The 23,013-nt window shown below is 40.1% G+C and overlaps 3 protein-coding genes across 4 annotated transcripts in view; 2 read left to right on the top strand and 1 right to left on the bottom strand.

Annotated features, from left to right (window-relative positions):
• The first annotated feature begins 1,836 nt into the window (after nt 1-1,836).
• LOC120271812 lies at nt 1,837-4,294 on the top strand. Its single transcript, XM_039278482.1, has 5 exons — nt 1,837-1,997; nt 2,103-2,220; nt 2,834-2,933; nt 3,112-3,198; nt 3,948-4,294. Exons 1-5 carry the CDS (start codon nt 1,934-1,936, stop codon nt 4,080-4,082), a joined length of 504 nt encoding a protein of 167 aa, XP_039134416.1. The 5' UTR covers nt 1,837-1,933; the 3' UTR covers nt 4,083-4,294.
• Nucleotides 4,295-5,137: 843 nt separating this feature from the next.
• On the top strand, nt 5,138-7,282 carry LOC120271738 (protein PIN-LIKES 7-like). The gene is made up of 9 exons (XM_039278413.1): nt 5,138-5,503; nt 5,580-5,659; nt 5,736-5,860; nt 5,934-6,055; nt 6,127-6,339; nt 6,547-6,659; nt 6,727-6,779; nt 6,845-7,030; nt 7,117-7,282. Exons 1-9 carry the CDS (start codon nt 5,369-5,371, stop codon nt 7,239-7,241), a joined length of 1,152 nt encoding a protein of 383 aa, XP_039134347.1. The 5' UTR covers nt 5,138-5,368; the 3' UTR covers nt 7,242-7,282.
• A 15-nt stretch (nt 7,283-7,297) lies between these two features.
• The window catches only part of LOC120271939 (exosome complex exonuclease RRP44 homolog A), a 28,370-nt gene continuing 12,654 nt past the window's right edge, over nt 7,298-23,013 (bottom strand). The window contains exons 21-24 of one of the 2 annotated variants that reach the window (XM_039278624.1): nt 8,453-8,548; nt 8,284-8,365; nt 8,132-8,197; nt 7,298-7,665 (exon numbers count right to left, since the gene is read on the bottom strand). In XM_039278624.1, the coding sequence (XP_039134558.1) occupies nt 7,470-7,665; nt 8,132-8,197; nt 8,284-8,365; nt 8,453-8,548 (440 nt within the window). In that variant the 3' untranslated portion in view covers nt 7,298-7,469. Of the gene's footprint in view, nt 7,666-8,131; nt 8,198-8,283; nt 8,366-8,452; nt 8,549-23,013 lie in introns of those variants that run through there. The other variant, XR_005540082.1, reaches the window with a different exon arrangement.

The following is a 23,013-nucleotide window of genomic DNA, read 5'->3' as shown; positions in this document are numbered from 1 at the left end:
TACAATTGAAAGCCGGTTGGATTATGCAAGGTCGGATTTTTAACCGATTGGAGTGAGTGGGCCAATAGAAGTCTATTATTATTTTTTTGTATTTTTATTTTTGAGTTTAAATGTAGTATTTATTTTTGTTATATTATTACATTAGGGTGTTGTTCGAGGGCTTAGGGAGAGAGTTCGGGCCTAGGGAAGGAACCCAAGGACACCGAGGTGAGTTGGTAGTGGCTATTATTTTTAAATAATTGATTAATTATTATTATTTTTGAAATAATTGTTTAATGGCTAATATTTTTGGAAATAAATGTTTAAGTATTTCATTTTATCATATTTGATTTCATATATAGTTGAAATATACGTATATTTGTTTGCCATTGATGTTCGTGATAACACGTATTGATACATTCGTTTTTGTATAATTATACGTGATTTGTGAATAGTAAAAAAATACATGTATATGTGATTTAATTATCCGGTTCATGTATTTATTTTTTTGATGGGTATATATGCTTTGATTTGGAGTGATTTACGAAACCATGTGAGCATATTAAAGATGTTTTATCGGCATTGTTAATAGAATTGGTTTTCATTCTGGTATAGGAATGGTATCGTGAATCTGGGCTTTCTTGGTATTATGCATTATTATCGTTTGGCGTTGGCTTTGTGGAAAAATAATGTTTATTTCAGTGATGTGAATACTTGTCACGGAAAAAGGATCATGTGTTATGATTTATCACGGATGGTATTATTCATGTATTTACTTGATGGTTTTGATGGTGACGGGCTAAGGCCCGACTCTGCGATAGTGGGTCCCCACGGGCCCGACCTTTAGAGGTGGCGTGGTGGACTCAGGGTATTGATTACTACGAGGGCCGGTTCGGGTGGGAGTGTAGAGCCTGACTCGGATATTCATCGGGATGGCCGGGGTCAGCGGCCCGGTGAGCCAGATGGGTCAGCGATTAGGGGACATGAGTTCCTTGGCGGCTCCGAACCTAGCCGTGACCACGGCGAGGGTTTAGAGAGTTTTTCTAGACCATGTTATCTTTGGGTGAGTGTTGGGTATTCTTTGTATTTTTGAATTTGAGATTTATGTTATTTTTTTGAATTGTGATGAGGCGGGTCTCTCACGAAATTTGTGTTTTTCGAGAAAATCAAATTGATGTTGATCTATGTTGAATTTATGTTTCAAGAGTTCTTTAAAGATTGTATTTTGCTAGAATTACGGTATTTTTGGAAAAAGTTGGAAAAATTATTTGAGCGGTTGGTATTTATATACTTTATATATCTTTGTATTTAAATATTTGAAAATTATTAAGCCACTACTGAGCAATCCCGAATGTCTTTGTAGTGCGGGAGGCGAGGGACCCTATATTACACGATTGAGTATAGCGCTAGTCGGGGGTTGAGTCCGAGGATTGCGGTGGGTCCCTCTTTCTTTCTTTCTTGTTATTGGTGTGGTGATCTTGTAGCGGTTGTACCCATAAATTTGAGATATTGTATTTATTGTATTTACGTATTTGAACACTGTATTTGGTGTGAAGTTGTAAATTGTGATTTGTAGGTCCGATTTTGTTTTAAAAGCGAGGGTGTCGGGTTTCGAGTTAAAAAGGGAATTTTTAAGCGATGGGTGCTGCATTCTGCCGATTAGAAGGGTGGGTGTGACATTATCAGTTTTCATTGCCAGTGGAATGTTTTGTTATTGTTATCTACTTTTTGTTGCGGTGAAAACTAGTGGTTTATCAATTTTTTTAAATCAAGTATAATATATATATATAGAGAAAAATAAATTTTTTTAAAAAAATCATATATATAATTGAAAAAAAAAAAATCATTTGTAGGGTCATCGATAAGATCGAAGACATCTGAGAAGCTATTTTGGTTTCCCAAAGTGACCACGAGGAAGAGGAAGAAGAAGAGGAAGAGATCGAATCGAAGCACCATGGCGGCTTTCGCGAGCTCCTCCCTCCTCGCCCCCACCGATCTCCGCCTCCCTTCCCTCTCTGGTAACTCCCTATACCTTTGCTCTGACTCCGTGTTGGTATTTGATGTTAATCTATGGCTGTAAACCTGGCTGGAATTTTGTTTTGATTAGTGTTTTGGTTTGCAAGGTCGGTTCTTGGATTCCACGGAGAAATCGTTTGTTGTTTGTAGGCGCGGGAGTTTGGCTGTGAGGCCGATTCGATCGAGGAGATGTCAGAGCCAAGTTGTTGTTCGAGCTGCTGTTGGGTATGAGAACCATTAAAGTTTGGGTTTTGAGCATTATCTTGTTGAATTAGGTTGGCATTGATTGAATGGCATGAAATAAGTTGAAATGGATGATATGAAATGTTCAAACTTTCGGAAGGGTTGTTTGTGTACTACATTACTGGAAGAATAATTTGTATGGTATGAGCGCATGTTTTGTTTGGGGATTTGAGAATACCATCAAATGTCAAGCAAAGATTCCCTTTTCTTTTTTTTTTTGGTGTGGGTATGAACATCATGTTTTAGTCTTAATCATTATATGGTTGCAATTTACTTAAGAAAAGTTTGCATTCATTTTGAAGTAGATTTAGACAATGAAATACTATCAGCTTATGTTTTGGGCAACAGAAGCAAATTTTGAATATTTACTAAATAGTAAGCTTTAAGAGGGAGTTATTCTCTCTGTTTTTTTTTCTTTTCTTTTTTCTATATTGAAACCAAATTTGGTTGATCTCGTAACATGGAAATGTAACATTCAGGGAATGTATATGTATTTTCATATAAAACACCATTTACGCTATTCTTGACAAAGATGACTATTGCTTGTACCATCTTGTTGTTGCTTGTGTTGTTATTTTCTGTTCTGTAATCACAGTGGGGATTCAGGGCGATCAGGAAGCGCTAGTATCTTCGTTAGTGGCTTTGTGTTAGGAGGATTAATAGTTGGGGCACTTGGTTGCATATATGCTCCTCAGGTAATTACTTTGCTCCTCCCTGTATTTCTCTTTCCTATAGATTTTTAAATGATAAGAGGGTTGTTTCAGGCTATTAATCATTGCAAAGCATGGGGTGATATGTCTTTTAATGAATGATTTGATCTGCATTTGTTCGACATTCGGTGTATATCTTAGATTATTATGCTGTTCATTTCAGATTAGCAAGGCACTTGCTGGAGCTGATAGAAAAGATTTGATGAGGAAGTTGCCAAAATTTATCTATGATGAGGAAAAGGCGCTTGAGGTATATAGCATTTAGAATTTAGAATTTTATTGTTCAACTTATTGGATTATTTTGTGAATTTTCTATACTTTTGTTTGCAATCTGTAATTCTGTGCATTCTTTATTGGGATTGTGCTTGTTTGGGACCATTTATATGCTAGTTGCTATTTGGTGGAATCTTTGTTAGAAGAGATATTGAAAAATGCTTTCTATGGAGGGGCTTGTGGCAAAAGCTATGAAATGGAGCTCAAGTGAAAGCTGACTTTTCAGTTTTTACATGTCTAAAAGAGATTTTGGGAGGCAACAACAAAAACAAGTTTTATAGCCACAAAGTTCCTTGGTTTAATTGCATGCAACTGTGTGAGCAGGTGTTGACCTTTTGTGGGAAGACTGTCCTGTGTTTGCATGATTTTAGAATCTTAATTTGAATCTTAAAGTTTTCATTGATGCACAATCCTGATTCCTAACCGTCTTGTTTGAGTTTATACTAATCAATTTTAATTTTTGTACCAACCATAATTATCCATTCTCTACTTGCAAGTATCTCAGGGTTTCATTATATTTTTATGCTTTTACTTACTAATTCTGTATGTTTCTCTCAGCATCAGAATTACTATGTTACATTCAAATTATTACTTGTTTTCTGCTGTGGATAAGCAAACTGGCTTTCTTTTCTTATTCCCCGGATTTTATTCTTTTCATTATTGCCTGGTTTAACCACGACTTCTGATCCATGCATTGTTTTGGTGTCCCATAAACCTCTGCGACAGAGAACAAGGAAGATCCTTGCAGAAAAAATAGAGCAATTGAATTCGGCCATTGATGATGTTTCGGCCCAGCTTCGAGCAGATGAAGCTCCAAATGGAACAGCTGTGGCAGCTGATGAAATTGAAGCTGCAACATGAGTATGATAAAAGCATGAATTTTCAATCGTGCCATAGTTTGGGATGTTGTTACGGCTCTGTTTTCTTTTGTATGCGCTGAATAAATGTCAGATGTATAGGAATCTTGTTGATGCTAGTCTTTTTGATGGAACATGCTTATCATGACACCTTGGATATCAGGCATTAAAAGTTTAATCCTCTTGATATAAATTGTCGTCTAACTTTTTGATTCATTTTGCTTGGTGATGTTTGTCAGTTTTTGCTACTATTGAATCTTTCTTTGTGTTTTTGAATTGAAATGCATTTCATGTGGATTGAGAATTTTCAATTAAACAACCTCCTAGTCTATTTACACTGAGTAAAGTATTCGTATTCTACTAAAGAAACGAATTTGAATTCAACTCACGCAGAATGAATTCAAATTCGTTTCTTTGGTATACGGGTCGCCGATAGAGCTCTCACCGAGTGGTGAGAGTTCGATTCTCGGCTGAGGGCACATTTCTGGGAGTTGTGAATAGTGGTTGTGTACGGGTGGTTCCGTGCCACGTGAGCTGGCCCCGTCCCCACTGTTCCAGTCGAGGCCAGTGACGTCCCCTGCGTCTCAGTGGGTTCACCCCGCTTCTCTTTCCCAAAAAAACTCACGCAGAATGAAATGAATTAAGAATCCAGATCACGCAGGATGAAGCATGTGTATTAAGAGATTAAGTCAACACCTGTGTATGTCTTGACATGTGAATAGTTTATATTTTGTATAATAATAATAATAATAATAATAATAATAATAATAATCCTTTATAAAGTTTCCATCTCCGTATATATCCTCATAAATTTCACATTTTTGCATTCTATCTTTCAAATTTGGTTATCATAGAGGTAAATATTAAAAAAATCCATTGTTATTATTATTATCATTATTTGTTTCTAGTTATGTATTGTAATATAAAACATGTGCTTTGAATATAAAGAAGTAATAATATTTCCATAGAAAATGGGATATGATAATGACTGGTATGACAAGCCAAAGCCATTAAGGAAACCAAAATCAAACATTGTAACATTCCAAATTCAGCCTAATCACCATTTAATTCCAATTAAAGCTCACAATCCTCCTATAAACCCTCCCTTCCATTCTCTCTCTCTCTCTTTCTGTAAAGAAGAAAAAAAACATCAAACAAAAGGAAATTTCTCTCCTTTGTTTTCCATCATTTTTTATCAATCCAAACACAAAAGGAATTATACATCATCTCACCAGGCGCTTCACAACTCCACAAGATTACAATAACAACAGCAAGGCAATTTAAAACACCATGGGGTTCTTATCCCTCTTCCTCCTCGCATCAATGCCGATTGCACAGGTCCTGCTCATAGGCCTTCTCGGTGCCTACCTCGCAAGCGGATATAGCAACATACTCACGTCGAGTGCCCGAGAAGACATAAACAAGGTACACATCTTAAAACAGTATCATGTAAACATATCCTCCAAAGTTTCCAGATAACAACAATCTTTCAATAAAACAGGTAGTGTACACCGTCTTCACACCAACTCTAATGTTTGCAAGCCTTTCGCAGACTGTAACACTCAGAGACATCATCTCCTGGTGAGTTTCATGAGTTCTCCAAGTGAAATTTAACAGTTTGACAACGTTTTAAGCTCACCAACCTTTTGTTTGTAAGGTGGTTTATGCCCGTTAATGTAGGGCTTATATTCTTAATCGGCTCGATGCTAGGACAGATAGTTGTGCGGTTACTGAAGATAGAAACTCATCTTCAAGGACTAGTAATTGCGGCTTGTTCTGCTGGTAATTAACCGAGATCATCTTCAGCAAAACATCTCTATGTTTCTTTTCTGATACATTTGCTCTTCTAAAGCAGGAAACCTCGGCAATCTTCTCTTGATAATAATCCCGGCTATCTGCAGCGAGGCCGGAAGTCCATTTGGGGACCAATCGGTCTGCAGCGCCAATGGACTCTCTTATGTATCGTTCTCAATGGCGGTAGGCTAACAAAACAGCAGTTTCAGGCTTGAGAATGAAGCTCTGATTCCTAGTATTATGAATCTTTTCAGCTTGGTGGTTTGTATATGTGGACTTACACTTATGGCATTATGAAGAAAGCACGCCGATTGCAACTGAAGCTTCAAACAGACAACAATGGCGGAGATAACGCGGATAACATTGATGAGGCTGCAGTTCTTACCTCAACAAGACCAATAGAAGAGTCAACAGAAAGTGAACTTGTATGTTGTTCTTTTAGACTCAATCTGAAACCACCTTATTTCAATTAATACAACAAAGAGGGTTTGTAATGCAGGGAGTGCCATTGTTGTCCACATTTGGTCTGAGGCGCAGCACCATGAATATATTGGAGAGATTCAAAGAAATATTGGACCAGATTGCTGAAGAACTATTAGCTCCTCCTACTTTCTCTGCAGTATGGTTTCTGATTTACATTTGCATATACATGCCTATTCCTAATTAATTAACTATTTGTTCATCAGATACTAGGGTTTATCTTTGGGACAGTGCCTTGGCTAAGGTCTCTGGTGGTTGGAGAAGAGGCACCTCTTAGGGTTGTTCAAGACTCCATTAAACTACTAGGGTAAGCATCAATTCTTCTTCTAATATGCTAATCATTGTTCTTGTTTCTCACTTGATCTTTGATACAGAAATGGGACAATACCCTGCATTACTCTCATTCTAGGAGGAAATCTATCTAAAGGTAAAGCGTCATAAAAACTACATAAGTAAATGCTCAAACTTTCGGCTAATATGCAACTTGAACAGGGTTGCGAAAATCTACCTTGAAGCCACTGATGATCATCGCAGTCATCTGTGTTCGCTACATGGTTCTCCCGGTCATCGGTATCGGTGTAGTAAAACTCGCCAATGAGCTTGGTTATTTGCCAGAGGATCCACTGTACCATTTTGTCCTGATGATACAGTTCACTATGCCCCCTGCCATGAATATCAGTAAGTAAAAATCCGCAATCTAAAAGAACATCAACATTTTCCAAGATGATATGAAAATATTTAACATATGATTGAGTGGAATGCAGGTACAATGGCACAACTACTTCACTCTGGCCAAGATGAGTGTTCAGTGGTGTTGCTATGGAGTTACCTAGTGGCTGCTCTTGCGCTGACTGTCTGGTCGATGATCTTCATGTGGATCCTGTCATAGAGAATCAGAATGTACTAACTATATTCACAAATAGCTTCATTTTTCTGTACCTTCAATATCACAATTTTTGTTGCTTCATAGCCAAAATCTTATAACAATAACAGTGGAAATGAATATATTTGCATAGCAAGTACAAAATTTCCTAGAGGAATAAAATCCCGTAAAGGGTGAGAAGAAAAGATCAGTCTTTTCTCTACACATCAGGAAAAATGGAAAGATAGATTATTGTTACAACAGAGTGAGTTCAAGCTTAGGCCGGTTAGGTTGAGGTTCAACCACCTCCATATGAATTCTGACAGTTTGGAGCACAGCGTATGTGATGTTGGTGCCTGGCTTTGTCACTCTCTGATTAACATCATCGACCATCCATTCACCACCGTTCTCCCCTCTTCGTGTTAGATATACCGGCCCTTCAATACCGAACCTGTTGACGAAAAACCACAAAGGAAAAAGTTATCCTCTTTGGTTATTCACAATTTCCACAACTGACAAAAGAACCATCACGTAATAGTTAATGGCATGGATAAACACATTGCCAGAAAAGATCTAAGGCTTCAAACTTTCTTCACTTAAAAGTCTTAAGATTTTCAGGAGTAAGTGGTTGCAATCAAAGAGTAAATGCCAGAGAAGTCTTCAACAAATAATGATAATAGTGAAGATAAACGGATGTTAAATCAGTTGTTAATTCTCTAATAAGTATTATTCATCATAATACTGGTGAAGGCAGTGGTTAGGATTGCCCCAAACAAGTTAGAAATAACTAGAATGCTTACAAAGTGCCAAAAATCATGATGAAGTTTGAAAGGATGTCTCTCATTTTGAGATATCTAATTAACTAGTAAATAAAAAGATTTTACAATATATAGAAGCGAGCTGACAAGAAAGCATACTTGGGAACAAAGACTATGAACCCATTTGACCGAATCTTCACTATCCTTGCTTCTGTGTCAGTTGGCCTGCAATGGACCAGTAAGTTACAATATGTTGAATCAAAATAATGTAGAAAAAAAAATGATTTCACATCCTCTAAGAATATGATTACCGTTTCCTAAAAAAGATTAGTGTGTGGAGTTCAACTGAGGCTCGGCTAGCCATCTGGGCATTTCGGTGACGATAGTTCAAATCTAGAAGCGGACCGGTCAACAATTATTAACATTAGGTTAAGAAAAATAAGATGCTTATCTCACATGAGAAAGTAATTGGTATCTTACTATCTGCAATGCCCGTAAGTTGGGGACCATCTTGAAAAACTGGTGGCAGCGCGGATATTCCAAGAGCTGCTGCTAGCAATCTATGAACAATAACATCTGAACCGAGAACAACTCAGATTAGTTAACACTTTCATGAATCAAAAACTAAAAATCTTCACTCTTTTCAAATATGTGGAAGATTTGCACAACAATAGAGAGTATGATGACAAACAAACGGGGCATACAATAGCATTAGATGGTTATTTGCAATAAAGTAACAAGCATGACCATTGTTGATCCATGTAGGCATTATCATTGTAATTTAACTCTCCAATACAACATGTATATGAATGTTCCTAATATTTTCAGACAAATTAGAATGAAAAATAGGGAAAATGCAAAAATTATCAACAACAAGCTAACTTGAAAATTAAAACTACATTATTATGCACATGTGATGCAGAACGCAGGTCTTCATTATTATTTGACATGGTTAAACCCGTCTAAAAATTATGATCATGCATTTAGGCATTAAGGACAGTTAGGAAATTTCAGTTTTGGAATGTGTAAGTAGGCCGAATAAGATGAGCTTGTTATGAATTTTTCTAAGTTCTGGAGATTAAACTTGGCATGCTATTATTCCCGCTCTCCATAGAATCTTAAATGATCCATATCACACCAGAGATAGCTTTGTGTACCAACTGGCCACCACCGAATTCGATGAGAAACAAGATCTCATCACCGCTGTTTCCATTACCGAATTCAAAAGGCCAGAGAAACCCAAATCCTTTAAATATAGGCGGCAAGGAAAAAAGTGGGGGAGAAGACCACAAGGTCTAAGAAAAGAGTGTAGGTCTAAGAAGAACGAGGAACACCACAAGGTGGCTAATAAACCAAGGACAGAGATCAACCACCAGTCAAATGTTTCTTTTGTGAGGGACTGCACTTGGCAAGAGAGTGCCTAATGAAGAGCAAATTCACTGCCTTGGCGGAGGAAAAAGAACAAGCAAATGAACAACATGGAACAAAAAAGATTGGATCATTGCAAATCCTTGATGCCATCAAGGCCAAGCTATAGATGCCAAACGAAAAGGACGCTTGTTCATGGGGGGCCATGTTAAGAAGCCAAGAAACAAAGTCCTTCATCAACACCAAAGAAGCCAAGTAACAAAGTCCTTGATCAACACCAACATCTCCAACAACTTCCTAGAGGTGAAGAAAGCTATGAGATTGGACATCCCTTGACAAAAAAAATAAAATAAAATAAGGACGGCTCAAAGCTGTGAATTCCAAACCACAGCCTATCTTTGCAGTAGCTCAAGGTGAGGAAGTATGTCTCTGAAAATGGATGTGTCGAATCGACTTGCCGCTGTCCCCTAATAAATGACTACAAATCATGCCCAGGATAGACTTTATCGACAGAATCAAAAGCCATGCTGATTCCTTTCATCAACACAATGTGTATCGTAAAGGAAAGAAGTCCGAGTATGGTACATATGGCGAAGAAGACGAGCTTTCAAGCCAGGCAACTCTAGCTATATAACTCCACAAGCGTCTTTAGAAGGCTTGCCACACATATCTCATTGTACTAAGAGAAAAAATCGAAAAAAAACTAATATGAATGCCTTGTGAGATTGCATCAATCTTGCCACCGAAGTTGCCAAGAAAACTTCCACCCCAAAAAGGTGCATAACAAGATTAAGTTAGAACAAGGCCTTCCCGCGCTCTGCGGGTGACCGCCCAGCGGAACTTTATCGCATGACACCTCCAAAGTTTGAAGAATTGAGAAGGCAATTAAATAAGCTCTTGACACCAACTACATCCAACCTTTTAAGGTACCATTAGCGCTCTCATGCTTTTCCCAAATAAAAAAAGGACCATTGAGGATGTGCGTCGACTATTGAGTGCCTAACAAAATCAAGATCACCACCAAGTATTTGATTTTCCATATTGGGTCCTTGTTTGATAAGCTAGTGGATGTCAGGTGGTTTACCAAGCTTGGCTTGAGATCGGGAAACTATCAATTCCAAATTGCAGAAGAGGATGTGCTAAAGACAACATGCGTGACCAATTATGGATTCTTTAAATTCCTTATCATATCTTTCAATCTCACTAATGCCCCCGCAATATTTTACAACCTCGTGAACTAAGTCTCATATCCCTTTATAGATAAGTTTGTTGTGATGTATTTGGATGATATAGTAGTCGATAGTAAAACCTTGGACGAGCACACCTAACAAATACACAAAGTTTTCAAGTTCTAAGGGAAGATGAGCTTTACATCAAGAAGGAGAAGTGCAAATTTGTGAAACTAAATGTAACATTTTTAGGGCATGTAGTAGGAAATGGTATGCTAAGGATGGGCACAGCCAAGATTAAGCCATTCAAGATTGAAACACATGGCGGATGTCCAAGCTATGAAATTTCCTTTGTTTTGTGGACTATTACGTGGCAATGGAATGCGAATTACCAAAGGACATTTAAGACATTAAAGCAAGCAATTATGGAAGAGCCCACATTACCTTTTCTGGATAGCAGCAAAGCATGGAAGTGTTAGGCAATACAGCTGTGTACACAGCTGTCTATCCATCTTTGTATATCTACCATATTTGTATACCTGTGTTAGGCAATACAGCTGTGTATACAGCTGTCTATCCATCTTTGTATATCTGCCATACTTGTATACCTGCGTATATACATATTCAGGTAATCTTGTTCTGATTGATAATGAGATCATCTAATTCTAACATGGTATCAAGAGGCAAACTTTAATTTTTTCCAATGCCGCCGGCCGTATCCGCCTCACCGCATTCCTTGGCACGCCCAAGTCTTCCCCGCGCACCTGATCTCTTCCATGTCTTCTCTCAAACGCGCGCCAGCGTCGGTCCGCGATCATCTCTCCTTTGCCCGGTGACCCTCGCCGGTGCTTCCCCGGCACCCGATCACCTCTTCATTGGGCTGGTGCTTTCCTTTTTCTTTGGTGTTGTCTTTCATGGCCTCTTCCCAGGCCTCCTACCTTCAAAAGTCATATGTGATGCTTAATGGCAAAGATTATAAGGCATGGTCCTCTACTTTCGTGTGCTCCTCCGAGGCCTTAATCTTTGGGGTCATGTTGATAGTACACGACCGACTCCGGTTTTTTCTATTGCAGTCTTCTGAGGCTTCTCTCAGTCTACTGTTACCAGTGTGTCTTCCTCCCCATCCCAAGACTTGGCCAAGTGGACTGAGGATGATTCTAGCACGATTGCTATCATTTGTCAGTCGTGCGAACTTCTTATTCTTTTGGCAGTATGTGATTTTCCTACAGCCAAGAAGATCTGGGATTACTTGCGCACACTTTATCTTCCTTCTGGTAAAGCGTTGCGCTACTCCTTGCTACAGACACTCACTGCCACCTACGAGCGTGAGAGCTCTGTCCAGGACTTTTTCGCAAAGACTCAATGATTTATGGCGTCAGTATGAAGAGATGGCCCCATCTCCTCCGACATGTGCCCAGTGTCTCGCCATTGCTCAAGACCATGCCCATCTCCGCATCTATGAGTTTCTCATGCGTCTTCGGCTCGAGTTTGAGGCAGTTCGTGCTCAGCTTCTCCACCGGGTTACCCCTCCATCTGCAAGTCCCTCCATCTGCAAGTGAAACTTTGGTTTATGTGCTTACTGAGGAGACTTGTCTTCGGTCTAAAGATATAGTTCCACCACCTGCTACACCCCACTCTATACTTGCTGTTCCTCAGCAGATTCCATTGCCGACTTTTGCTCCGTTGTCGCCTCCGGTACACTCCGTTGCTGTCGTCACCAGGTCTTGGTGCTCCCGTCCGTCCTATTTTACAACCTCCGAGACCGGGATCTAGTACGCCACAACGACGGTCTATTCGTGTCACTACTGTCATGCTCCGGGTCACGTTCGTGTTGAGTGTCGCAAGCTCCAGTGGGCTCAGCAGGCAACACAGCAACACGTCACCCCAGTCTCACATTCTGCTTCTCCAATTGGGCCTGTCTGCCGAGCAACTTCAGCAGCTTGTCCAGCAGCTTTCCCGAAGTCAAGTTTCTCCATCCTCGGCCCCCGTCCTCCCTCAGGATAACTCGAACACCTCCTCTCATCCATTGGTCACCTCCGCCCCTACAGGTATCTCTCTATCCTTTTGGTTGCTTGAATCTAGAGTTTTTTTTCATATGACCTATGATACTACTCACCTTCACTCCTTTCAGCCTATTTCCTCCGACCTTCGTGTCATAATTGTTAATGGCACCACCCTTCCCGTCACCAGTCGTGGCCTTTTACATACCACTCACTTCCACCTTCCCGATGTTGCTTATGTACCCCAACTATCTTTGAATCTTATCTCTGCCACCAGCTCGCCTCACTTGGTTACCTTATTGTTTTTGATAAGTTTGGGTGTCATGTGCAGGATCGTCTTACAGGGAACCTCATTGGAGCTGGCCATCGCCATAGTGGAGTGTATGTGCTCGATCACCTTCGTGTTCCGTCATACTCTTCGTTCTCGGCTGCCTCTGTCTATAGTTTTCCCTAGGTTAGCTTCTACCAGACCTGGACATCCTAGTGGCTCTCGTCTGTCTTCTCTTATCCACCAAGGTGTACTAGGTCGTGTTTCAATTGATCATTCTCATTCTTGTTCGGGTTGCAAGCTTGGCAAACAGCTACAACTTCCGTATCGTTCGAGTGTGTCTCGGTCTGTCTCTTCTTTTGAGTTAGTTCATTATGATGTTTGGGGTCCCAGTAACTTTTGTCTCCAAAGGCAGGCATCGTTATTATGTTATTTTTATTGATGATTCTCTAGTTACACTTGGATCTAATTTATGTATTCTTGTTCTGAGTTCCTGCTTTCCCTACTATGGTACGCACCCAGTTCTCTGTTTCCATTTCGTACTTGTTCTGATTCAGGAGGGGAGTATCTTTCTCACAAATTTCGTGATCTTCTTGCCTCCTATGGCATCTCCTCAGCTCTCATGTCCTCGGTGCTCATGCTCAAAATGGTACTGCGGAAAGAAAACATCGTTATATCATTGAGACTACTCGTACTCTTCTTATTACCTCCCATGTTCCACCCCACTTCTGGGCTAAGGCTGTCTCTACTGCTGTTTATCTTATCAACCTTCAACCCTCCTCTTTTCTTCAGGGTCGCAGCCCGGGGATTGTCTTTTCTCTAGCCCTCCACGATATACTCACCTACGTGTGTTTGGTTGCCTGTGTTATGTCCTTTTGCCTCGTGAGAGGACTAAACTCTCTGCTCAGTCTGTTCCTTGTGTCTTTGGTTATAGTCCTGAGCACAAGGGCTACCGGCATTACAATCCTGTCGCACGTCGCATTCGTATCTCGCGTGATGTTACATTTGTCAAGGATCGTCTTTTCTTTGTTCCTTCTACTTTTTCTACTCACTCCGCTACATCGGCTGATGTCCAGTTTCTTACCGTGTCACCACCACCTCCTATACCAACTCCTGTGCTATCCACATCATCTCTCCCTTCCCCACCTTTGCCTGTGTCTCGCCCACCCTGTCCTCCACGGGCATCTCCGTTGTCTGTTGATCTTCCTGTCCAAGTTTCTATCCAAGCTCTTCCCTGTCACTATGTTCATCGCTCTCACCCTCCTCCTAAGCATTCACCCCCGACATCTCAGGCTTCCTCTAGCGAGTGTCCTATGGATGGTCCTCCTGCACGTCGCTATCCCCTTCGAGATCGCCATCACCTCGACCGCCTCAACTTTGCTTCTCAGCTACTTGATCTACCACTCCCTCCTTCCAATGGCCATCCAGAGACGGCTTCTTACTGTGAGGCTATTCAGATACTTGATTGGCAGGCTGCTATGTCCGCTGAGTTGGAGGCTCTCGAGCGCACTTCCACATGGGATTTGGTTCCCCTTCCTCCTGGTGCGGTTCCTATTACATGCAAGGCTCGTCTTATGGCTTGTGGTTCCATAGAACGGTAAAAGGCTTGTTTTGTGACTCGTGGTTTTCAACAGGAATAGCGCCGCAATTATGATGAGACTTTTTCTCCAGTGGCTCACATGACTACCATTCGAGCTCTTATTGTTGTTGCTGCTGTTCGCCGATAGTCTCTCTTTCAGCTTGACGTAAAGAATGCTTTTCTTCATGGGAACCTTCAGCAAGAAGTGTACATGCTTCCTCCCCTGGCCTCTCCTCTCCTTCTAGCCTTGTCTGCCGTTGCTTTTCTTCTAGTCTCAAACAAGCTCCTCGGGCTTGTATTGCACGTTTCAGTTCCGCTATGGTTGCCGTTGGTTTTCAGCCTAGTCTACATGATCCAGCTTTGTTTGTGTACTCCTCCTCCGTAGCCGAACTCTTTTGTTGCTCTATGTGGATGACATGATCATCACTGGTGATGCCCCTGCTCATGTAGAGTCTCGTCAAGCATCACCTTCAGCAGCACTTTTAGATGACTGATCTTGATCGTTTGAGTTATTTTTTGGGCATTAAGGTCACCCTCTACTTCTGATGGTTTTCAGCTTCCCAGCAGCGTTACACTTATGATATTCTGGCTCGAGCCGCTTTCTCTGGCTTCGCATCACGACCACTCCTATGGAGCTTTATCTTTTGTTGCGTCCTGATAAGGATACTCTCTTGTCCGATCCGACACACTATCGTCACTTAGTTGGGAGTTTGGTCTATCTTACCATCACCCGACCAAACATTTCTTATGCTGTGCATGTTGAGCACCTACTTTTGTTCACTATGCTCATTTGTTGCTGTTTTTGTGCTATCTCCAGATGACTCCGTCTCGAGGTCTCCTTTTCTCCCATCACAGTTCTCTGCAACTTTGTGCATACTCTGATGCTACTTGGGCTAGTGATTCGTCTAATCGTCGTTCTGTTACTAGGTTATGTTTGTTCTTGGGTTCTTCTCTCATTGCCTGGATGTCCAAGAAGCAAACAGGTGTTTCTCGGTCCAGCACTGAGGCTGTGCTCCGCGCCATGCCCACTACTGCTGAGGAAATTGTTAGGTTGCGTTGGCTCTTACAAGATCTTGGTGTTACCTCTCATGCTACAACTCCCCTTCATTGTGACAACACTAGTGCTATTCAGATCACTTTGAATCCCATAAAGCATTCACTCTCCAAGCATATTGGTGTTCATGTTTTCTTTTTGCGTGACTAGTACAACAAAGACATCATAACTCCTCAATTTGTTCCTTTCGAGCGCTAGCTTGCTGATTTGTTCACCAAGTCTTAAACATGAGTGCAACATAATTTTCTATTGTCCAAACTCTCAGTGACTGATCCCCCGTGAGTTTGAGTGTTAAGCAATACAGCTGTGTATACAGCTGTATATCCATCTTTGTATATCTGCCATATTTGTATACCTATGTTAAGCAATACAGCTATGTATACAGATGTCTATCCATTTTTGTATATCTGCCATACTTATATACCTATGTATGTACATATTCATGTAATCTTGTTCTGATTGATAATGAAATCATCTAATTCTAACAAGGTGCACACCAATGACTTTGACTTTGCCATTGCTGGAATATCAATGTAAGAAACGCATCCCATTGCGAGCAGGAAGCTTAATGAAACAGTGGAAAGATACACCATCAAAAAGAAAAAGATGACCATGGTGGTCCATTGCCTCCAAACTTCGAGGCATTATTTGTTGAAGGCCAAGTTTATAGTGAAAACTGACAATATAGTAACAAGCTACTTCTTCATCCCCCAAAAAGCTAACACCTAAGCAGGCGAGATTACAATTTTTTTTATGGCCAAGTTCAACTTTGACGGAGAACAAGCCGAGCAAAGCAAACTTAGTCGTAGATGTGCTCAACTTGAAAAGGCAAGTTACCTCCATCACTTGCCTAAATTTCCGATTAGCAAATCACACTATGGAACGACTTCAACACGACCCACAAGCGAAGAGTTTGGTGAACACCGCAAGTAGTGGGAAAACTCACCGGTTTTGGATAAGCGATGGCTTGCCCAATTCCAAGCAAAAACGGGCCTATGTTCCCAAATAGGAAAGCATAAGGAAAGAAATCCTTAAGGAGTGCCGTGACTCAAAATGGGTGGGACATACAAGATTGTGACACACATGAGCACTGATGGAGCAAGCATATTATTGGCCTTAAATGCGTGAAGATATCAAGTAATTTGTGGAGACTTGTCTTCTGTACGCAATACAAAGTGGAACAACCCAACCTAGAAAAGTTATTAGAACCCTTACCTATTCTATAAAAGCCTTAGGAGAACATCTCCATGAACTTCATCACATGCCCCCAAAGTTCAAAAAATAAGGCAATATCGTGATTGTAGTAGATTAGTTCAACAAGTACAGGGTGTTCATTCCTGCACCAACAAAGTTCATAACCAAGGATGCAACACAATTATTCTTTAAGCATCTAAAGTATATGGGGATACTAAAGGCAATAGTAAGAGACAGAGATGCTCACTTTATCAAGAGGTTGTAATTATTGTTGTTCAAGATGATGGACCAAGCTCAATTTCAACATAAGCCTTCATCTCCAAACCAACGACTAAGAAGATAAATGCCTTATTAATCTAAGTATCAACCGTGGTGATTAGGCCAAGTTGCTAGACACTGCCCAATTATCTTGCAACTTACACAAATGTGAATCGATGAAGGCCAACCCGTTTGAGATTGCTACAAGACAGTAGCCATTAACTTTGCACACTCTTGCTATCAAGTAAAAGGATCCTAGCATGGCACCGACAAATTTACCAAAGACTGGCACAAACAAACAAACAAACAAAGCGCACACCTACCTAGAAAAGGCCGTAAAGAAGATGAAGCCGATGCAAAGAGAAGGCACTTTAAGTTTAAGAAAAAGGGGTTGGTGATGGTAGAACTGCTTCCTTACTAAACTCAGTGATTTGCAAAGTTGCATAATTGTTAGATGGTATAAATGGCATTTTTCAAATCAAGAAGCAAGTAAAGAAATTAGCTGATCATTTTATCTTGCCCTCCCACTTAGAGAAACATTGTTTCCCATAAGTCTACTTAAATTTATCATTAAGTCAATAACCCAAGAAAGAGGAAATCCAACTAAGCTCCAACTGTCAGCACCACCATGCATGAGCGCAAAATAGAGGAGATACTTACACATCAAGTTGTTCCAAATAGGGTAATGCATCCAAGCTATATTGAATATGTTGGAATGATGGAGCGAGATAATAGTCCCACATCGGATAAAAACTGAAAGTGTAATAGGCTTATAAAGTTCAATTGGGATCACACAAATAACATTAAGGTTTTTGCTTCATTAACCTTTATTTGATTTATCCTAGCCCAACCATTTAATATGACCTACTAAAACAAATCTAAAATCTAACATGGTATCAGAGCCCATTAAGCTTAAAAGCCAAAGAAAAAGATCCAATGACTAGTAAAAAAAAACCTCCCTCATGCTAATAAAAAAAAAAGAAGGGACCTATGAGACTCGAGCCAATTTAAAAGGAGCACAAACCTTGGCAAAAGAAAAGGGCCTAAAAAGGTTAAAAAGCTTGAAGTGCAAGTCCAAAACAAAATAATGGCAAGTTGGAATTGAACATGTAACCAGTTGAACTTGAGGGGGGATCTTGGAGTGATGGAGCAAGATAAAAGTCCCACATCAGATAAAAAGTAAAAGTGTAATGGGCTTATATAGTTCAAGTAGGGCCACACCAATAACCTTGAGATTTTTGGTACATTGGCATTCATTTGAATTATCATAGCCCAACCATTTAAAACAGTCAACTAATACAAATCTAAAATCTAATAAAATACTTTGTTCTATAGAAGCGGCAACATGATAACAAGGCGAGTTGGAAGCAAAAGCCATGAAAGCACTCCCATAGTTTGACCTTTGATTTTTTTTCCATTGTTAAACCATAGCTTGCTCAACATTGTTGCCTTTCTCCGCTGTTGCGGCTTCGGTGAAAAGAATGACTCCTAGTTTTCCCTCACCAAAAGCTCCCAAGAAGGGAACTCAAGGATAACTCGGGTTTACTCTTCTCCTTTGTTGTTCAAAAAACACTTCGAGAATGCTAAGAACTATGTTCAAGGCGTCTTCAACATTGATATGGACTCATGAACTCAAGCCTATGATAACATGCATGCTTCAATGTACACCAATTTTCTTGGCAAAGCTCTACCATCGGATCGAGCCAAATTCGCCGTGGCAGATGCTTGGAAAGGATTTGGTGGTTTCACCATGAACGACACCCCAATGGATTCTACTTCATACAATGCGATCGATAGAGATGTAAAAGTTGTTCCTCTATGAAGGACCCTGGACAATTGCGGGTAAAATTCTTCAGCTCGCACCTTTGCGTGAAGAATTCAATCCTACTTTCAAACAACTCTCAACCATAGCCATTTGGATTCAACTTTATCATCCCCCAATTGAGCTCTGGAATGGAGAAACACTTGAAACAATTGCCACTCACTTTGGTAAAATCCTTAAAGTTGATAACCACAGCTCGAAGCATTCCCAAGCCAAATTCCGCTAGAATTTGTAAGGAAATTAATTTAAAGCAACCTCTACATCAAGGGTCTAAGATAACTACAGAGATAAACCATATTCTAGTCTTGACTTAGTATGAAAAATTGATTGTATTTTGCTGTAAGTGTGGTTTAATCGGCTACGATGAACCACATCGCCCCGAAGCCAGCAATTAGTAGCATGTTGCTAATTCTTCAAAGCCCCCTGCATCAAATGTCCCAAAGGATTCACACATGCAGCTTGATAAGGCAAGCACAAGCCAGATGGCTCCACTACTGCTCTTATTTCTGACTAGAGTTTGCCAAAATCTGGGGCTATCAGTGACAATGAATATAGGCCTTGGTAGTTCACTGACGGTAAGGCCACAATCGCGGTAAAGAAGCTGGATCGTGGAAGGATCGCAAAGACAACGCTTCGGATCCCGATATGTGACCCTCGTTGCGGCTATCACCTTGACACGTGGCTAGCTCCTCTGATATCTTCATTACAAGTGGCGGTTTCTTGCAATGAGGGAAGGGGTAGCAGTGTTGGAGAACGCCATCCCATTAATTATCTGCTAATTCCAAGGGAATAGGCATTGTTGAAAAAGGAACCTACTGATGTACTAGCTTAGGAAAATGATGAAAAGTCATCTAGGGATTCCCCATACTACAGCCACCTACTAATCTTGGAAACCGCTAAGGCCATTTCATCTTTGAGCACTCAACAGGTGCCTATCATCCTTATGGCCAGAACGATGGGACGTCTTTTCTTACCCTAGTTTTGTCCCTGCTGTTAGACCCTCCATCTGCTTATGGGGATAGGAGGATCCATCCTCGCACCAGATGGCCGTAGACAAAGTTATTAAGGCTCCTGACCCTCCGAAAGAGCTCTGTGATGGAAAATTGATTCCAACATGGAACCTCATGCCCCCGAAGACTCGAACTGTGGCATGGAACCTGATGACGATATGTCTCTCCTTTAATTTCAAAGAAAGATTAACCTGGAGACTCTTGCGATAATAGGTTCAAGCAAGACCGGGACCCGACAAAAAAAATAAGGGAAACCTTGAACCCTTAGTCCCAATCTTTTTTTTTTCCTATTCAGTTTCTATGTTTTCCCCTAAGATTCTTTGTTAAAACTACAAGGGTGCTTCCAATCCACATATGATGGATTGTATAAAGACGTTATGTCGAGAATAAAACCAAAGATTGTCTGTTTGGTGGAAATCATAACAGATGTCTATAGGATTTCTAAAAAAAATTTCAAAACACCTGGGATTGTGCTACCATCCCCGGATGCAACCTCTTGAGCGCCATCATTACCTTTTGGGATCGCAGTATTGGTACTCTTGCTCCTATTGTTGGTACCTAGATGTCACTCCATCTTGTTATAACCTCTGCGCCAAATCTTGGATTGTCTCAATCATTTACAACTCTAAAAAAATATCTGATTAAAAACTCCTTTGTAAAACTCTCTAGTATCTCATCTCTTAGTTTGCCTTTGCTCCTAGCGGAGGGCTTTTAATGGCATTGTCCCCCCTCCCCTTCTTTCCCACAAAGCACATAGGACATTCTTATCGCAATTATGCTTCTAAATGACAAGGTTTTCAAAAATTTTTTCTCAAAATTATCTTCTTGATCTAGGATTTATTAGTTCAGATTTCACTTGGTGTAATGGACAAGCAAAGACCTTGATCATTTTCTGGTTAATTTTGTTCGGACGCCTTGTTTTAATTCTTATATTAATCATCATTTAGCGCGTACCAACTCTGACCATTCCCCAATGCTTTTAAAAAAAAAAAGGTTTTGATCAGTTTTGGCTTAATTATGAAGGCTATCATAGTTGTGTTTATAACACTTGGAATTCTAACAATACTTCCTTCCCTAAGCAAGCCTTCTCTCACCCATGTCTCCAACACCAAGGAAAAATATTATCAATTGAACGCCTCAAGTATGTGTGATTAATGTTGAGATTCAAAATATTGAACAACAAAGCACCAGCATTAAGGTTCCAGATCCCTCTCTGATGGATCCTTAGACACACACTTGGCTTCGATCTCTTTATAACGGACACAATGCTCTTTTTCACCAAAAAGCAACATTTTGGGCTTAACAGGTTAGAATCCAGCGGGTGAGCAAAAAAGATCAAAACACAAGCCTCTTCCACAATGTCACTCACATTTGTCATCACAAAAACAAGATATTTGCCATTGCTGATTTGTTTAGGAACACTTTCACTTCCCACGATGGTATTGATTCTTGCTTTCTTAATTTTTACTCTAAACTCTGGACTTTTGTTTCTTCTAAAACACCTCATCAAGTCCTTTATTCCATGCCTAATGATCTTCCTAACTAAAAAGCAATGATAAGGAGTTGCTTATTAAACGGGTAACCAAAATTGAGGTTTTACCGCACCCTTACAGCAATGCGTAGAAGTAAATCTCCGGGCCCTCATGGTTTGAACGCTGATTTTTATATGTTTTACTAGAGTATTGTGGGTGACCATCTTTTTCAAGCTATCTCTCATTTCCGTAACACATGCAAGCTTCTGAACTCTTACACTAACACTGGCCATCCTCAAAGAGTTAATGGCGTTCGGTCTATTTCCCTCTGCAACGTTTCTTATAAAATCGTTTCTAAAATCTTTGCTACTCGTTTGAAGCCTGTCCTTCATAATCTGGTTGGTCCAAAGCAAAGAGGCTTTTTCTCGAGCCATTCCACTGTCAATAACATCTTAGCATCCCAAGAGATTGCCCATACCCTTAAAACTAACACCAATTCTACCCTTAGGATGATAACTACGATGGATATAGAAAAAGCCTTTGATACAATAGATGGTTTGCTATTCTTGCTACATTGTGCAAAATGAAGCTTCCAACTATTTGGATTTCTTGGGCCCAAGAGTGCATTTCTTCCACCTCCTTTCCTAGTTGATTAATGGCCCTCCAACATCTTGGTATTCTAACAGTAGGGGTGTTTGTAAAGGCGATTCCCTTTCCCCTTTGCTTTTCATTATTGTAACTCGGAATCTCTCAGCCATTTAACCAAGCCCTTAATCTTAATATGGTCCTTGGTTTTTTTGATCCAAATTTGGATAGAAACTTCAACCATTTGATGTTGGTTGACGACATTATTCTAGTTACTAAGGCTACTAGACTAGCACCTAGAAATTGCATGCTTTGACTGGACATTTATACGGATATTGCGGGCCAAAAAATGTTAGCCATTTATCTCCCTAGTTGGTGTAATAACGAAGTAGCTACTTCCATTTCTAGAACAATTGGCATTATACTTGATCACTTTCTTTAATTATTTGGGAGTGCTTATTTCTCCTAAGCGTTCAGTCCATCAATGTCACTCTTGGGTGGATAAAGTAAATGTGGCAATTAACTCCTCAAATCACCCTTCTCTCTCTACTGGTGGTAGGGTAATACTGATTAACAATAACATTCTCTCAATCCCCACCTATTCTCTCTATCTACTCTTTCCTGGACTCGGTTATTGATGAAATTTCTAAGATAGCTACGAGATTCCTTTGGAGTGCTAGTAGTAATAGAAGTGGCTTCCATATTATTAGTTGAAACACCATAACTCTTAGCAAAGCTAAGGGGGGCTTGGTGTCAGAAACCTTAAGTTTTCTAAATATGCTCTGATGGCCAAGAGTATCTTCTATGTTCTAAACTTGGAAAGTAGGATTTGGGTTGATATCTATCACTTAAATATGGTAATTGGAATGTTTGGAATAAAGGGTCTTCCACTCATTCTTTGTGGTTTTACAAATCTCTTTGCCAAACTGTTGATTTTCTACTTAACTTTAAAATTAACATTTGCAATCCAAATCAAATTGATGAATGTAGGTTTCATAGCAATGGGAATATCATGCAGCCAAGAATCCTTCCACACATGAACCTCTGGAAAGCTTTAGCTTTTTGGTTCTTCTCACTGATGAGTATCTTAATCATAATTTTATTGAAAGACTGATGGGTCCGAATGTAAACTGGGAATGGTTGAATAAAGTTCAAATTGACACGTCTTCTCAGAACCACTGGGTTTGGTGGCCAGTATCCTCAATAGTGTCTATTGCTACTATGATTTACAGCTATTTGAATGAAGAATCAAGAACCTCCTA

This window comes from Dioscorea cayenensis, chromosome 11 (assembly GCF_009730915.1).
Source record: "Dioscorea cayenensis subsp. rotundata cultivar TDr96_F1 chromosome 11, TDr96_F1_v2_PseudoChromosome.rev07_lg8_w22 25.fasta, whole genome shotgun sequence".
In the NCBI taxonomy this organism is placed as follows: domain Eukaryota; kingdom Viridiplantae; phylum Streptophyta; class Magnoliopsida; order Dioscoreales; family Dioscoreaceae; genus Dioscorea; species Dioscorea cayenensis.
Note: the sequence above shows the minus strand (reverse complement) of the source record. Positions and strands in the feature narration are given on the sequence as shown.

Excerpts from the sequence above, each read along its gene's own strand:
- LOC120271738 (XM_039278413.1), top strand. The coding sequence starts at position 5,369 with ATGGGGTTCTTATCCCTCTTCCTCCTCGCATCAATGCCGATTGCACAG. Across the intron at positions 5,861-5,933 it reads AATTGCGGCTTGTTCTGCTG|GAAACCTCGGCAATCTTCTC; the intron begins GTAATTAACCGA and ends CTTCTAAAGCAG. Across the intron at positions 6,780-6,844 it reads AGGAGGAAATCTATCTAAAG|GGTTGCGAAAATCTACCTTG; the intron begins GTAAAGCGTCAT and ends CAACTTGAACAG.
- LOC120271812 (XM_039278482.1), top strand. The coding sequence starts at position 1,934 with ATGGCGGCTTTCGCGAGCTCCTCCCTCCTCGCCCCCACCGATCTCCGC. Across the intron at positions 1,998-2,102 it reads CCGCCTCCCTTCCCTCTCTG|GTCGGTTCTTGGATTCCACG; the intron begins GTAACTCCCTAT and ends TTGGTTTGCAAG. Across the intron at positions 3,199-3,947 it reads ATGAGGAAAAGGCGCTTGAG|AGAACAAGGAAGATCCTTGC; the intron begins GTATATAGCATT and ends CCTCTGCGACAG.